The sequence below is a fragment of the Vipera ursinii genome (genome assembly GCF_947247035.1).
Source record: "Vipera ursinii genome assembly, chromosome: 1".
NCBI classification, from domain to species: Eukaryota; Metazoa; Chordata; class Lepidosauria; order Squamata; family Viperidae; genus Vipera; species Vipera ursinii.
In genome coordinates, this window is record NC_139512.1 from 195,458,987 (window position 1) to 195,477,246 (window position 18,260).

The 18,260-nt window shown below is 39.8% G+C and overlaps 1 protein-coding gene across 1 annotated transcript in view; it reads right to left on the reverse strand.

Moving 5' to 3' along the window:
* The window catches only part of PELI1 (pellino E3 ubiquitin protein ligase 1), a 62,215-nt gene that overhangs the window by 12,176 nt on the left and 31,779 nt on the right, over window positions 1–18,260 (reverse strand). The window contains exons 2-3 of the mRNA XM_083352973.1: window positions 3,273–3,414; window positions 1,575–1,704 (exon numbers count right to left, since the gene is read on the reverse strand). Coding sequence (XP_083209099.1) covers window positions 1,575–1,704; window positions 3,273–3,343 — 201 coding nt within the window. The 5' untranslated portion in view covers window positions 3,344–3,414. The remainder of the gene's footprint in view (window positions 1–1,574; window positions 1,705–3,272; window positions 3,415–18,260) is intronic.

Here is an 18,260-nt window from a genome sequence, read left to right on the forward strand (position 1 = left end):
TTATAAAATAAAGGCAATGGAAATTCCCTCAAAGTGGGGAAAGAGCTACTACACAGATATAGCTATCTGACAGCCTAAAGCTGTATAACTTGGGCTGTGGCAGATATTTTGATTCATCTATAGGTGGTCAGATGCCACCACAGATTCATCTATAGCTGGTCACTGCCATTATGAGTTCAAGCTTATAGTCTGAAAAATGCAGTAAGAAGATGGGGTCTTTTGCCAGTAAACGCTTCTCCGTTCACAAATGGCATTGAGCTTTTCTTTGAAGAGTTGCCCCATCCAAAATGTCTTCTCCTCTTACCACTAATACTGTACTCATATTGTTGGAGTCCCATTATAGTATACCATAGATTAGTATTCATGCCTCTTTTATGATTATGGGATGGCATAAACACTTAGGATAAATAAATAAGAAACAAGATAAAGGAATAAAGTTATATGGGAAATACGACACAAATCTTTACTTAGTTTAAACATCACTATCCAAAATAATAATCTTCATTCCTGATTTCAGCAGCCAAGGCTAATAAAAAGTGAACCCTTGTATATGCAAAGGTTACTTCCAAGTATAACCAATATGATGTTTACATACTGTATTCATATATATGAAGGTTTTTCTTAATAACGGGATATTTCTTATCTACATATGAAATAATTCTAATTACTGAACTATTCTAGTTTGCAGACATGATCGTATTTATTATTTATTACCTACACTGGCCTTCAAGACTTACACACTTCTCCCTCCCCTATTCACGTACAGTCTGACATCCCTCATGTAATATTTAGACGTGGCATGCAAAACCTAAACTGCTTAATAAAGTATGCTGTATTACAAGAAGCTATCTTAATAAGCCATGGCTTAAAACTGTTTAACCACTGCTTTTGAGGTTGAACAATATGATAAACCATACTCAACCAAAGTTAAATTGCTCTTCGTGAAGAAAAGGAAGCAAAGAAATGGGCAGGAATTAGGCATAATTTAATCACAATAAACAGAAAGGTACAGTGAAATTAAAATGCAATATGTACTCGGTCAGCAGTTAAAAATGGGCTTGCTTGCTATCAGCATTCCAGAAGTTTGATCACAGTCTGCCTATCAACCCCAGCATCAGAAAAGTCAGAGAGAACTGTTTAAAGACAGTGTTTCTTAATCTTAGCAACTTTAAGATGTGTGGCTTTCTGGGAGTTGAAGTCCACTTATCTTAAAGTTGCTAAGGTAGAAAAACACTGGTTTAAGATGACCTAGTTCTGGTCTCGGCAATTTTCCAAAGAATACTCTTTTCCTAAGAGTAAACTCTGCCTGTTAGGCAGGGTACACAATTAAAGATGAATTTCTATTAACTCACTGCACTTAGCAATTATATATCCATTTATCCATCATCATCCGACCACAACATCTTCACCCCAAACAACCATCCACGATCAGCTTCAACATAATGTCTGCCTGATACCATCTTAAATCACACACAATACAATTTCATTGATAGAAACTGCTGTTAATTTAGAGTGGTAGATGAAGGGGAAAAAAAGTCTGCTATTACTGATGGTACCTCATTAATCAAGCTTACCTTGGCTGCCTGAGGTGTACAGGCAATATGCACTGTACTAGGTTTCACCCCATTTGCTTTAGGTCTTTTAAATAAAGCAAACCTGCTTTTTCTTCTTCCTCTATCTCCATTTGGCAGGGAGCCATTATATCTGTAGAAAACAGTGCAGGAAGAATTAAAGAGATGGGAGGGTTATCAGGTGATAAAGGCTCTGAATTAATTTCTACATAATGCTGCAAAACTGAAGATTTTAGAAATAAAGTATAACTTTCTAAATATTTTAAAATATTACTGCAGTATGCATGATACTTTTTGAACATGTCCATAATGGATGGTAAGAACACATGTCTCTAAAGAAAAATCAAGCAAACTACAAAATGTCAGAAGTGCATAGATCAATTTAAGAGCCAAATATGAAAATGATACAGGACTTTGTATTGCAGAATTACAATTATATTTTCCTATTTAGCAACCAACTTATGAAATATTTGCTAAAAGCCTTGTCAGAAGTAGATTGCTTTGATGGTTCACATCCAATGACATTATTATAAAAATTTCTGGGCCAATAAACCCTTTTCAAGTTGCATACTTTACATGAGTATTTTGTTAAATCTACTAAATATAAAGTCTTATGCATTCCTAAAACATATCATAAACAGGTTCAGAATGAATGCCAAAATCACACATTTGCCTAATGTAATAGGAATGCTGTATCATTTTCAATTAGTTTTCATTCATTATATATACTGTATAATTTGTAGAATGGGGGAAATTGAGCCACTGTTTCATTTTACCTTTATTTAAAGAATAAAGGTAAACTGCTGACAAGCGGTTTAGCCACAATCTATTGTATTACAAGTATACCAGTGGTATAAATACCATTCTAAAGTTAAGCCTTAATGATTTCATGGGGAAAAAACTTAAAACCTGCACTCAAATTTCTCTTAGTGAAATTTGATAAAGCTTAGAAATGTTTGGCTGCATCACATCGAACTCAAAACACTATGTGGGTATGACCTAAACTTAATGCCTCTGATGCTAATGTTGGAACATTTCAGACTGATGCTAAAGTGAGTCTGAAATCAGGATGCTAAAACAAGCTGCACCTCAAAGAACTGCCATGTTTTAGAGCAGGGGTGTCAAACTCAATTTCATTGACGGCCGCATCAGCATTGCGGTTGCCCTCAGGGGGCCGGGTGGGTATGGCCAGGGTGGGCGTGGCCTACTGGGTGGGCGTGGCTAAAGTGCGTATGGCCTACTGGGTGGGCGTGGCCAGCTCTACATCGTTCACATCAAGGGTACCTATGGGGGACTGGGCAGGAGTGGGACAGATCTGAGGGTCTCTAGCAGAAGGAGGGTCTCTGGGCCAGGGCCAAGGCAGTGGGGGCCATTCCCTCACTGTTTCCAGGATGGCTTTGCGGGCCACATGAATCCACTTCACGGGCCGGATCTGGCCCCCGGGCCTTGTGTTTAATATGTCTGTTTTAGAGAATCACACTCCAAGGCAACAAAGAAAATCAGAAAAAACACTTTGGTTTGCAGGATTAACTAAAACTGTTGTTTTAGAGCAGGGGTGTCAAACATGCAAAACATCACATGACATGTCGCAATGTATCGTGACTTTTTTCCATTACCAGCAATGAGGTGGATGAGGTTTCATCATGATGCATCTGGCCTGCAGGCCGGCAGTTTTAGAAGTTCTGATGTCAGAATACTTACCCCAACACAATCAGTTCACCATATTTCACTGGTGCTTTTGATGGATGATTTTCTTGATCAGGCGAAAACATGAGCCTAGTTAGATCCCTTTTCTCAAATTCCACTTCTCTAATCAAGAATCTTGGCACACTTTTGTCATTTCCTAAACAAAAAGAAGAAACACGATCTTAGATTCTTAGATCTTAGATTCCGGTATTATGTAAACAAAATCCACAAGCTAATACGACCTATACAAATTTCAGATAAGATTCCTAAACTATTTTGTGTTTTTAAATAAGTTAGAAGTGTCTTTGTGTTAATGTTATCACTTGCTAGATACAGGGATCGCACTATATAGCTACATAAAGTTGAAATGACAACTCTTCCTAATTTGCTTCAAGTGACGAGATGGTTTGAATTAGTATACCAGGAATCAATCCTTGACTTATCATTCATTCACCAACTGTTCAAAGTTATGACATTGCTCAGTGAATGGACTTATAAACTGCATCCAAATTTACAGGTCGTTGCAGCATCTCTGTGGTCCTGTGATCAGAATTTGGGCATTTGGGGGCTTCCAGGTTGCCATCGGCACCTCTGGACACATGGAGGCAAACTCCGTCTTCAGCATCGGATTTCATCCCACTGGGGGACCCTGGAAAGGGTCGAAAGTCGCCCTGTAGGGGTGACGAGCAAGGAGGGGATCCCTGCTTGTTCGCAGGAGGGCGGCAGCCCTTCCACTTGATCTGGGGCAGCTCTCCAAACTGGCAGGAGAAAGACCGGCCATAGCAATATGGCTTGTCATTAAGCTGCTGACACCCGAAGTCAAAATTACTACCAAGCACCTTTAAAGCAACACGGATGAAACTGAGTGAGATCTGATCTTCTCTTTAAGACTCTAAATATCTTTGCTGCAAAAGCTGCTCTAAGTACTTTTCCCCGTGAGGAGAGAGGGAAGGGAATTCCTGCCCCACCCTCTAAGAACAGCGGTGACTGACTACACAGGGGAAACAAAGCAATTATAAAAACAACTTTAATCTAATTGGATGCATATACTTTCAAAATTTGGGGATTAAAAAGTTTTCATAAAAGTTTTCTTATTCCTATTTCTATTGGGTACATTGATTTTTATCTAAAAAGAAAAGAAATAAACTTTGAAAAACTATTATAAAAACAGGGAACTTAAAAAGTTTTAAATGGCATCAGTGGCATCTTGTGGCAAAGTTTGGTATTATAACTTGTTATTGCCGAAAAGAGACTTGGCTTGAAGCCCAGACTTTAGATAAAACTCTTTCGACTTGATACCACTTGTGAGAAACTCAGCTGTAAAGAGAACTTCTGGGCGGCATAACTGGCCTGCTTGAACTATGAATGTAAACCTTTTCAGAGTTATATGTGGGGAATTGCCTTTCTATCTCTTTATTTGAGGAACATTGGTTATTTTATGAGATGAAGTGGAACAATCAAATATTAAGACAGAGGACTCAATTGACCAACTAATACAGTTAATGGAAAATCCAGAAAAAGGAGTGACAACACTGAAAATGGAAAAGACTTTCTATATAAATCAAAAGAAATTTGAGAAAGAAGAACAGACTGAATGGAAGATAAACATATCAGGACAATCATGGGGAACTGGAATAATAGGGAGATGATTTAATGAATACAAATAGGCTAGTCCTTCCCCCAAAATGGCAACTAAATGGTCTCTTATTTCAAATAATATATATAATAATAGAGGGAGATCTATTTGATGATCTAAAAGCACTAACATGGAAGGCTAGTTGGCAAAGGAAGAAAGCCAGAATAAGGCTGAAGAAAATTGGGGTTTTGATTTATTGGAGGGGATTTCATATTAATAATTAGAGGGTTAAATGGAGAAGTTCAGATAAGGGGAATTTTGGTCATTAAATTTAAAATATTTGGAAACTAGTTGAAAATAAGGATTTTGTTTAATATTTAAAAATTAGACCCAAAATAAAAAAAATTACTATATGTTTGATTTATTGATTAATACAGACAATATAATGGTTTTTATTTATTAAAGGGTATATTGTATTATTAATTAGATGATTTAATATGGTGGGAAATAGATAACGTTTAGGAAATAGAACCAAGTATATTCAAATAGATAAGATGTGTATTTTGAATACTAGATTCTATTATGAATTGAGATAAGGGAAACTTTGGTTACCTAAAGCCTGGAAATTATAAATATCAAATGTTAAATCTGAATATTGATGGGAAACTAAAAACTGGGGAAAAAACCAATAACAGGACATTGGCTGTCTATAAAGATTGGATGTAAAAGTAATTAAGATATGTATAAGTTAAAAATTTATTGATAAATGTAATAATGATGTATTTACTTAGTTGATATAATAAGAACTGTATTAGCTTAAATATGAGATAGTAGATATTAAGGGAAAAAGAGAGGAAATATTTGATGTTATAACTTGAGATTTGTACTAAAGATTTTTTCATGTTATTGAACTATTGATTAACCCAGCCACCATGTTGCTTTTTAAATACTTAAATGGAAAATTGGAAAATTGATAAAATATTATTTTAAAAAACAGTTTTTACTTTGGCATGAATTCAGTATGCATTTTTCTGCTCTCATGTATTTAGAACTAGTTCTCTAAATCACATCATTAAGTTTGAATAAGTAGTTTTACTCTTTTGCTCTGAAACTAAAATCTGTGTACAGTAAAAGCCTGGGAAGTGGAAGGCAGTCTTTTGACATAAATGCATACCATCTGATTCACATGTGTGGTCACAGATTTACACCCCACTTTTCCTCCAAAAGTTTTACAACTGAAGTCAGCCCAAGTCTGAATTGTTACAATCTTTTACTGTTGGCTCAAAGAAAAACAAACATTTCAGCCATTATTTTATCTTATCATATAGATCTATACACACCTGTAAATTGATTGCATATGACTTTCTATGTCCATAAACAATCAGACCCTCCCCCCACCCCACCCCGATATTTTAAAACCAGATCGTAACCATTAGAACAGCAGGTTAAAGACAGATTTTTTTCAGCCTTACATACCATAGTGCCCTCAAAGTGGTAAAGTCAAACATTTAAGATTGAGAGAATGACCACTGCTGCAAAAGCAAACAACAAAATTGTTACGAAAGTGCCACTCAATTTCATAGTGGAATGGGGAAGTCAACTCACATTAATACCATAGCAAGAAAAATTTAGATAAATTGATCCAAACATTACTATAATCTGTTGCATGCTACTGAAACTTTAAGGACTGGTTGATTTCCCCCCCCCCCAAATAGTTTTCTGATAGCATTGCAAGTAAGGTTTTCTTCACTTCGAGAGCCCAAAAGTTAGGTATGCAAATATTTTTTTTAAAAAAATGTCCCATGACTTATTTTGCTGACTACATGCAAAAATGCTGACCATTACATAGCATTGAAAAAATGGTAGTTTTCATTAAAATCAAGCAGGGACAAAGAGCTTGGTTTCTGAATCCAGCAGACTTTGGGCACGTGAATGAGAGGCTAGGAAGGAATCTATTATAAATTTCCCCAATGTAGGGTTCTCTAGGTATGCTGAGTTTCAAATCCCATCATTTTCAGTCAGTGTGGTCTCAACCTTCTAAATGGGGGGGGAGCCACTTCTACAAGAACAGAACTACCAAGAATACAAACAGCATACAATACACTCAGATGGTAAGACAGCAAGCAGCATTGCATTTCTCATTTTATGCATGTTCCCTTGTTTACTTGGGTTCAGACATCTTTTTTCTGATATAATGGCTCTACGTGTATAGAAACTACTCTTGACCTATTCTTTATGGAAAGAAAGGACAGTGTGCAAACAGCAGAACCCGATTTCCATAAATTATACCTCACTATTTCAAAGTAATCAGTATATAAGAGCCTTATGCTAGGGCAGGGGTAGGCAACCTTGGCTCTTTTATGACTCCTGGACTTCAACTCCCAGAATTCCTGAGCCAGCCATGCTGAGGGGAAAGGGAGAGGTTTCCAAGCTGAGCCATGCTGGCTCAGGAATTCTGGGAGTTGAAGTCCACAAGTCATAAAAGAGCCAAGGTTGCCTACCCCTGTGCTAGGGCAATGGTTTGGGGAGCTTACAGCCATATTTGGTTTATAATACAACTTGCTCTAAATATTAAAGTTGGCCTTAACTTCAGGAAATTGGGCAAGTAACTAGGACAAAAAGCAAAACAAACTGTGTTTTAAGAAAAGCCACAGAACACTTTCCAGTTATGAAAGAGCAACAGCTGATCCTCTTCTGAGGAAACTAGACATCATCATACATATTATAAGTGATGTTCTTGACTTCCCACACACAGATTTTCAAAATTACAAATCTTTTTTTGCACAGAAAGGCTATTTTAAATTTGTTAGCATGATTATTATCATCTACCAGTGAATTTTATTTTTGTATCAGAATATTATGGCTATGTGCTATGCTTCAATTCCACCCCACCCCCAGATTAACAATGTCTTTGAACAGTCATGCAAAATATTCTATACAACAATTATTACCAAATGAGAACAAATTACGTAAGTCTCTTTCAAAGAAACGTAAAAGTTCTTTTGGATCCTAAGTCCTGCAAACATAGCTAGATCCCTCTAGAAAGATCAGCGTACATGAAGGCAACAATCTTCCTTTGTTGTATTTCCCCAGTATGTGAGCATGTGGACAATAATAATGAGCTAGTCTAATCCTTTGACCAACTGACTCAATATAGCTACACGTTGCATCTTGATATTATCCTTCTACTTATTTTCTTGAATAAATGTGAGTTGTTTATAATTCTACAGAATAGTCCTCTTTTTCAGAATATATGGAAAATTGGGACTGGAACCTCCATTACTAAGTGATGCTTAGTTAAGAGAGTTGTGCTTGATTTTATGGCCTTTTTGCCATAGCCAGGAAGTGAGTTGTTAAGCAATTCCAGCTTCCCCGTTGATTTGTCAGAAACCTTCCGGGAAGGTTGTAAATAGTGTTCATGTGACTCTGTGACGCTGCAACTATCATAAATGTATATTGGTTGCAAAATGCCCAAATTCTGATCACATGACTGTGAAGACGCTGCAGGAGTGGCGTGTTTGTAAGTCACTTTTTTCAGCACTGTCCTAGCTTTGAACAGTTGTTAAATGAATGGTCATAAGTCCAGCTCTATCTGTATCATGTGAATGACATTCATATAATGATATTGGTTCATTTATGAAGTTACCATTCAAATGGATTCATTCTTTCCCTGATGTGCTATCGAATGCGTTATGTGATCTTATGCATCACCAAATTTAGCCCCGTGCGTTTCTATTTGGGAATCAATCTCACAAAAACAAGGGTTTTAATTTGCCCCTTGAAAACAATGGTTCAAATTTGGAATGCTCTGCAATAATAATTCATTGGAAAGAATTCATTTAAGTTTCTTAACAATCTCCTTCAAAAAATAGTTACATCATCATACATCAACAGCATGACAGCAAGAGTAGGCACAAATGTATTTTTCCATTATTTTCCATAGTTCTTTCAGTCCTTGGTTAAGGATAGCAAGCAAGCCCCTTTGGTTTTTTGGGATCCTTTTGGTCTTTTTGATTATAAGGCTGGTCTTCCTGCCAGCTGTATTCCCTTTTCTTTTATATATGATAATGATAATGATAACTTTATTGTCACTTTGAATGTACACCAATCGGCATACATCAAAATGAAATTTCGTTGCATACAGCTCTCAAAGGGTCACCACCTCCGATATATACTCCTTGTTCGGGGCCCACTCAAATTTCACATTGTCCATTTTAGTCTCTAGGGAGTGAACGATGGCACACAGGACAGATGGAAATTGGGCTCCATGTGGATTAGCCCTCAAATTCACTTGTATTCTGACAATAGCTTTCTTTTAAATTCTTTTTTAACTGTATCCAGCATCATTGGAGTTGGGTGGTCATGAAAGTTAATGATTAAATTAAAACCTGATTAAAAACATACTACCTATGAGAAATAATAGTGGGTGGGGTGGGGGGGAGCAAGACATATTGTGATGATTGGATTTGAGAAAGTTAGATGTTACAGTGGAGAGAAACTGAAAATGGAGCTGCACGTTAGTTCTGGGATAAAACAAAAGTCAGAAAGGAAATTACCAATTATGTATCTTTTTTCTTCGTAAGTTATACACATTTTCTAACAGATCTAACAACATGGATTTGGTGTGATGCGATTTTTACCGACATTACAAGAAGAGTCCTAAAGAATGTTAAAAATGAATAGTAAGAGCGTTTGAATTGTTCATTTAAAGCAATCATGAAAAATTCTAAGCATTCAAGTTAGCAATACATCGTAAACAATAATGGCTTCAGTTTAAATTTTATTTATTTAGGCTGAATCCAGACTTTCTCAACGCCAGAAGTACTCAGAACCACTGAAGTATATTTTTCAAAGATCCTGGAGCACTGGGGAACTACCAGAGGACTGTAAAAGAGCTGAAGTAGTTCCCATCTTCAAAAAAGGAAAAAAAATGGATTCAGGAAACTACAGACCTATCAACCTGACCTCAATACCTGGGAAGATTCTGGAAAAAATAATCAAAGAACAAATCAGCGAACACCTAGAGACAAGCAAAGTCATTACCAAAAGCGAACATCTTTGTTAAAAACATATCATGCCAGACAAATCTTATTGCATTCTTTGACCAGGTGACAAAATTAGTGGACCAGAGAATGCTGTGGATATAATTTACTTGGACTTCAGTAAGGCATTTGATAAAGTAGATCACAACCTACTACTTGATAAGATAGAAAAATGTCGGTTAGACAGCATCAGATGGATTCGTAGCTGGCTGACTGGCCATACTCAACTGCATCTACATGGAGAGAAGTATGTAGTGGGGTGCCCCAGGGCTCTGTTCTGGGCCAGTGCTCTTCAACACTTTCATCAACGATTTGGATGAGGGGATAGATTGGGAACTCATCAAATTTGCAGATGACACCAAGCTGGCAGGAATAGCCAACACTCAGGAAGATAGGCTTAAGATAGAGGAGGATCTGAACAAACTGGACACTGGGCGCTATCTAACAAAATGAAATTCAATGGTGAAAAAAGTAAGATTCTACATTTAGGCAAGAAAAACCAAATGCACAGGTATAGTATAGGTGGTACCTTGCTCAATAGTAGTAATTGTGAGAGGGATCTCGGAGTCCTAGTGGACAATCACTTGAATATGAGCCAGCAGTGTGCTGCAGCTGCCAAAAAAGCCAACACAGTTCTAGGCTACATTAACAGAAGGATGGAATCAAGATCACGTGAAGTATTAATACCACTTTACAATGCCTTGGTAAGGCCACACCTGGAATACTGCATCCAGTTTTGGCCACCACAATGTAAAAATGATGCTGAGACTCTAGAAAGAGTACAGAGAAGAGCAACAAAGATGATTGGGGGGCTGGACGCTAAAACATATAAGGAACGGTTGCTGGATTTGGGTATGTGTAGTTTAATGAAGAGAAGGACGAGGGGGGTCATGATAGCAGTCTTCCAATATCTCAGGGGCTGCCACAAAGAAGAGAGAGTCAAGCTATTCTCCAAAACAGGGGTCCCCAACCCCCAGTCCGCAGACTGGTACCGGTCCACGGCCAGTTAGGAACCGGGCTGCACAGCTGGAGGCATACGGTGAGTCTGCAGGGGTCTGGGCAGGGGTGGGAGAGTGGCAGAGCAGAAGCCGTCTAGCTCAGCGCAAAGGTTCTGCAGCGGCTGCACTTGCAACTGGCTTGAAACATCTGAGCTCAGCGTCCTTCCTCTTCTTCCTCCTCCTGCTTCTTGTGCTCTCTCTTCTTCTGCCTCCTCCTCCTCCTCTTCCTCCTGCTGCCTCTCCCTCCTGCTACTTTTTATTCCTCTTCTTCCTCACTTTCCTCCTCTCCCTCTCCCGGCACCCAGCTGGGCTCGTGCTACTTCAAGACAAGTTTGCAAGGCAAGCGCGCACCAGCCCAGCTTGTAACTGGGGGCTTCCCCAAAATTTCGTGGGAGGGGGATCCCCCCCAAGGTATGTTTTTGTGAGGGTGCTTTAACAGGATGCAAATAGGGGCAAGGAGAAGCTACCTTTCACTTTAAACACTGTGTCTTCAAGGGAATCTCTCTCTCCTTTGCACCTTTTCTAAAACTGCCGAGTTTTTTTTTGCTTTTGTTTTGATGGTGCTCCAGGTGCCTCATGTTTTGGCAATTTCCTGCCTGCTTTTTGTGATTTAATTTGGTGTGTGTGTGTGTGTGTGTGTGTGTGTTCACACTCAAGCAGCTCTCAGGTTTGTGGCTCGCAATGGGGGAGGGGGGGGAGAAGCTACATTTCTCCTTAAGCACTGTGTCTCCAAGGGAATCCCCCTCTCATCTGCACCTTTTCCAAGGCTGTTGGGCTTGCGCAGTGCCCTCCCTCCTTCCCTCCCTCCCTCGTTCTCTTTCTCTCTTTGAATGGTTTTCTCAGCACTTCCTCAGCATGCTGGGTCTTTGGTTTGTTTTGCTGGAAGGCTGAGTTTAGGACTGCCTCTTTTCCTTCCTTCTTAGAAGCAGAAAGTCAGTGAACTAATCTAATACAATGTAATAATAATGGAAATAAAGTGTATTATTTATTTGTTTGTTTAGAAAATTTAGAATATAATGAATCATCCTGAAACCTCCCCCCTATGGGAAAAATTGTCTTCCATGAAACCGGTTCCTGGTGCCAAAAAGGTTGGGGACCTCTGCTCCAAAGCGCCTGAAGGCAGGACAAGAAGCAACAGATGGAAACTAGTCAAGGAGAGAAGCAACCTAGAACTAAGGAGAAACTTCCTGACAGTTAGAACAATTAACCAGTGGAACAACCTGCCTCCAGAAGCTGTGAATGCTTCAACACTGGAAGTTTTTAAGAAGAGACTGGACAGCCATTTGTCTGAAATGGTATAGGGTTTCCTGTCTGAGCAGGGGGTTGGACTAGATGACCTCCAAGGTCCCTTCCAACTTCTTCTTCTTCTTCTTCTTCTTCTTCTTCTTCTTCTTCTTCTTCTTCTTCTTCTTCATTATTATTATTATTATTATTATTATTATTATTATTATTATTGTTATTGTTATTGTTATTGTTATTATTATTATTCATCGCACAGCCAGATGTTCAGACTGGATTTGGCATTTTTGTCTACCTATTGAGTCCTTACCAAGGACCTGGGATAGGCAGATGTGGATGTTTGACGGTATTACAGATATCGTCGCAGGATGGAAGCAGTTCCTAGTAAGGCTGCCTTTTGCAATTGACTAATGGTGAATTTGTCAACGCTAATGGTGTTCAAGTGGTGCTCCAATTGTTTTGGGATTGCACCCAAGGCGCCTATTACTTGCTTGCCTTTGTCACAGTCTTTCTATTTCTATTATATAATAATAATAATAATAATAATAATAATAATAATAATAATAATAATAATAATAATAATAATATAATGCATTTCAGTTATTTGTTTTAAAAAAGAATAGTGAAGGTATGTATTCAGTTCATTTCTATGCAATGAATTGTCTAATTTCTCTGCTTTCTTTTGTGGTGATGCTATGCATATTAGAATCTACACAAGACCTCATCTGCCTAAATTATAGGTTCACAGACAGATTCACAATTTTTTTAGTACATTCTAATTTAATTTGTAATTTAAGAAAGGCATTTTACATATTGTAATTTTTCTTTATGGTGCAGTGGTTAGAATGCAGTATTGCAGGCAAACTCTGTCCATAGCCTGGAGTTCGATCCTGAGGGGGCTTATGGTTGTCTCACCCTTCTATCCTTCTGTGGTCAGTAAAATGAGGACCCAGATTATTATGAATAATATGCTGACATTATGAACTGTCCAGGGAGTGCTGTAATAGCACTATGAGGTGATATATAAGTCTAAGTGATATTGCTATTACATAAAATATGCCTTATGTACAGTACTTTATCATGTATACAGAAAAAAAAGATCCTGTGGGATTTTTGTTTTTTTTTTGCTATAATTTTCAAGCTTCTGCATACACATGAGCAAATATGATTACACAATTATTCAAGAATAATAATGGCCCTTTTGCTCCCATTACCCTAAAGGCACAATTATTAATGACATATCTCATTTAAGATATTAACACTGTGGCTTCTAAGGTTCCTTCCTCCTTCAGCCCAGGCAAGACAGCCTCTTTTGAAAAAAGCCTTTTCTTTCAGAAATGAAACTCCCACAGATTTCCATACACCCGTTCCATTCTCCTGCTCTTGTTCCTGAAACAAATACATTCTAGTGCAGAGGTGTCAAACTGCCGGCCCACAGGCCGGATGCATCACCAGGAAACCGCTCCCACCCCATTGCCAGCAATGGGGAAAAAGCTCCGATACGTTGCGCGACATCACATGACGTTACAAGTTTGACATGTCTGTTCTAGAGTTTCCCTAACTCCAGAACAGAATCTATGTCATACATGCACATGTGGCTTAGTTTCTTCAAGAAATCTGTTCGTATTTGCTTTCATCTTTTTCATAAGAGCTAAACTTTAACTAGTTTAGCGTTCCTGTCATACTCGCTCATACTTTCATCTTGTCTTGGTCATTCGTATACAGCAGTTTTCTAGCACATATTTTTTTTATCCATCTAATATTGCGCCTCCCCAATTCTTACAAGAAAGGAAGATTACATGGAAATGATTTCAGCTTCTAAGAATAGGTAATGGATACATGCCCTCCCACCATGATTTTTTTTTAAAAAAAATCCTGATGCACATGTCTAATATTGTTCTACTTTTCATAAAATTAAAGATACTGTTAAGAAAATGTACTTGGATCTTCTGGCTAAGAACAAACGAGTAAAATATTCCAAATGACAGCATAACTTTTAAAAACGTCAACTGATATTACAAAAATCAACGAGGAAATACGTTTCAAACATTGTCTCAACTCCTGTTTTAAAAGTTCTTCGGCAGTTCTGAGAAATCTCCCCCCCCCCCCGGAAAAAAGTATACGGCTGTAATCCTAGAAATTATTTAAAATTCATAGCAATGTTAATGGGGTTTACTTGCCACCATTATTCGGTTTCTTAGAAAACAATCTAGAACACCTGCGGCCGGCGTCAACTTCCCTCCGTCCAGTGCGCTCCCACGGAGAGGGCCTCCTCAGGGTGCCTCCGATCAAAGAATGTTGATTGGTGGCCCCCAGGGCGAGAGCGTTCTCTGTGGGCGCGCCAGACCTATGGAACCGCTTGCCGGTTGAGCTCCGGATGGCCCCTGACCTTCGCTCCTTCTGGCGCGATCTCAAAACCTTCCTTTTTGAACAAGCCGGCCTGGCCTGATGGGATGGGGTTGGGTTTTATAAATCGGTCTTAACTTTTAATGTGTATTAATTTATTTACGGGCATTGCTGTTTAATTACTTTTTAATTTTTGTATCCTGTTTTTTATTATGTATTGCCCTGTTCACCGCCCTGAGTCCTTTGGGAGAAGGGCGGTAATCAAAATAAATAAATAAATAAACAAACAAACAAACAAACAAACAAACAAACAAACAAACAGAGGTCCCCAACTGAGTCCGCAGCCTGTGGGGAACCGAGCCACACAAGCAGAGAGGGTGAGGGTGGAGCACTCCATTTATGCAAGAGGTCTGTGCCCACATGAAATCATCCCCTCCCCCACCATCACTGTTGCTGCTGGTCCACAGAGCCAGCAAGGTTGGGGACCACTGATTTAGAACACAAATTAGAAAGATGAAATCTGCTCCTGTGCTCATAAACCTTTTATAATCAGTAATGTTCTTAATTTGCCCAGGATCTTTGAGCAAATTACAGAAAACCCTCTTGTGCTGAGAAACCTATTTGAGTATCTTTGGCCCTTCCTATTATGTTCCTGCATATCCCCTATATAAAATATTCCTATTGTGCCAGTGAAAAAAATGGAGTGGAAGGGGAAGTCAGGCGTTTAAAAATAATGAAAGAGAGAGATAAAATCTACACAATTCTCAGCTATGTTCCAGGCAGCTCCAGTCAGTCTTTCTTTGTGTCTTTTACTTTAGCCGATGGGCTTATACATGATGACTTGAAAAGGAAACCAGTCTGATTTAAGCGGGATAAACACTTGGACGTTAGATTTTGCTTAGCTTGATCAAAGCTAGATTGAATTTAATTTTAATTTTATTGAATTTATATACCACCCTTTCCCGAAGGACTCAGGGCGGTTTACAGGGTATAATTTTTAAAACATTAATACAAAAATTAAGACCAATTTAAAAAAGATTAAACTAAGTCCCTGCAACATGTAAAACCCCAGTTAAAACCCCAATTAAAACTCAGCCTGAGCCGGAAAGCTCGAAGAGCCAGGTCTTCAGGTCCCGGCGGAATGATCGAAGGTCAGGGGCAGTCCTAAGCTCCACAGGCAGCTGGTTCCAGAGGGCAGGCGCCCCCACAGAGAAGGCCCTCCCCCTGGGTGTCGTCCGCCGGCATTCTTTGACTGGCGGCACCCTGAGAAGACCCTCCCTGTGGGAGCGCACAGGACAAAGGGAGCTTGATGCCGGCAGCAGGTGTTCCCTCAAATATCCCGGACCCAAGCCATGTAGGGTTTTATAGGTCATAACCAGCACCTTGAATCTCACCCGGAGGGCAACTGGAAGCCAATGCAGCTCGCGGAGAAGAGGTGTTACATGGGAGTATCGGGAAACCCCCATCACAACTCGCGCGGCTGCATTTTGCACCAGCTGAAGCCTCCGAGTGGTCCTCAAGGGCAGCCCCATGTAGAGAGCGTTGCAGTAGTCTAAACGGGAGGTCACGAGCGCATGAGTGACTGTGCGTAGGGCATCTCGGTCCAGATAGGGCTGCAACTGGCGCACCAGGCGAACCTGGGCAAAAGCCCCCCTGGTCACGGCTCCTATATGGTCTTCAAAACTGAACCGTGAATCCAGGAGGACGCCCAAGTTGCGAGCCCTATCAACGGGGGGTAAGATATCTTGCTTGCCTTCCTAAAATTAATCTCAGACTCCAAAAAGGGAAAGGAGGAAGCAGAGGTTGCAGAATGCAAGTTTCCTAAAGACATAGCTTGACAGGATTAAAATGCTAGAGAGTGTCTTCTATTTCCTTGTCAGTTTGTGTTATATAACTGTGCCAATACACACTACTTGATTTAGCATTTACTAGACAAATGATCTTTCTTGACTTCCCACATCATCAATGACTCTCTCATGCAGTAGATATTTTTTAAAAGGCAGCAGAAGCACCTCAGGCATTGTGAACCACAGAAATGTAGCATTCATCCATTTCAATAAATATATACATACCTAGTTATCAGAAGCTATGTGTAGGTCCACACTTCATTAATGAGAAACACTTGACTTTAAGAAACTATCCTAAGTGTTCCTGGTTTTGTGGGCTGAATGTCCAGTTTCTATACATCTGATTCTGTACATAGAAGCACACAGAGGAGACTTACATGTGGAGAAAGAAGAGTTGATCAGTGAACTATAGTTCTAAAACTGTGTGTAGTGGGGTGCCCCAGGGCTTTGTTCTGGGCCCAGTGCTATTCAACATCTTCATCAATGATTTGGATGAGGGGATAGGTGGGGAACTCATCAAATTTGCAGAAGACACCAAGCTGGCAGGAATAGCCAACACTCAGAAAGATAGGCTTAAGATAGAGGAGGATCTGAACAAACTGGACACTGGGCACTATCTAACAAAATGAAATACAATGGTGAAAAAAGTAAGGTTCTACATTTAGGCAAGAAAAACCAAATGTACAGGTATAGTATAGGGCAGGGGTGTCAAACTCAATTTCATTGAGGGCCGCATCAGCATTGCGGTTGCCCTCATGAGGCCGGGTGGGTGTGGCCTGGGTGGGCGTGGCCTACTGGGTGGGCGTGGCCAGTGTGTGAATGGCCTACTGGGTGGGCGTGGCCAGCTCTACATCGTTCGCATCAAGGGTGCCTATGGGGGCCTAGGCAGGAGTGGGACAGATCTGAGGGTCTCTGGCACAAGGAGGGTCCCTGGGCCAGGGCCAAGGCAGTGGGGGCCGTTCCCTCACTGTTTCCAGCATGGCTTCGCGGACCGCATGAAACCACTTCACGGGCCAGATCTGGCCCCCGGGCCTTGTGTTTGACATGTCTGGTATAGGGGGTACCTTGCTCAATAGTAGTAACTGTGAGAGGGATCTCAGAGTCCTAGTGGACAATCACTTAAATATGAGCCAGCAGTGTGCTGCAGCTGCCAAAAAAGCCAACACACAGCTATGCTGCATTAACAGAAGGATGGAATCAAGATCACGCGAAGTATTAATACCACTTTACAATGCCTTGGTAAGGCCACACTTGGAATACTGCATCCGGTTTTGGTCACCACAATGTAAAAAAGATGTTGAGACTCTAGAAAGAGTGCAGAGAAGAGCAACAAAGATGATTAGGCGACTGGAGGCTAAAACATAAAAGGAACGGTTGCTGGAATTGGGTATGTCTAAATGAAGAGAAGGGCGAGGGGTGACATGATAGCAGTCTTCCAATATCTCAGGGGCTGCCACAAAGAAGAGGGAGTCAAGCTATTCTCCAAAGCACCTGAAGGCAGGACAAGAAGTAACGGATGGAAACTAACCAAAATGAGAAGCAACCTAGAACTAAGCGGAAAGTTCCTGACAGTTAGATCAATTAATCAGTGGAACAACCTGCCTCCAGAAGTTGTGAATGCTCCAACACTGAAAGTTTTTAAGAAGAGATTGGACAGCTATTTGCCTGAAATGGTATAGGGTTTCCTGCCTGAGCAGGGGGTGGACTAGATGACCTCCAAGGTCCCTTCCAACTTTATTATTATATCTTCATAAAAAGAGATATACTAGGTGACCAGCTTTTCCCAATCTTGCATCTTCTGATGCCAGTAGGTAAACTAATGAAGCAAAGCAAAAGTTGTCTTGAACCTACTACCAGTATAAATAGAATTGGAAATTGGTCCTCAGCATTGAATAATACTATTTTTTCAGATAGCATTAAAATGGTGGAGTTGCATTAAGACAGCTACACATCTA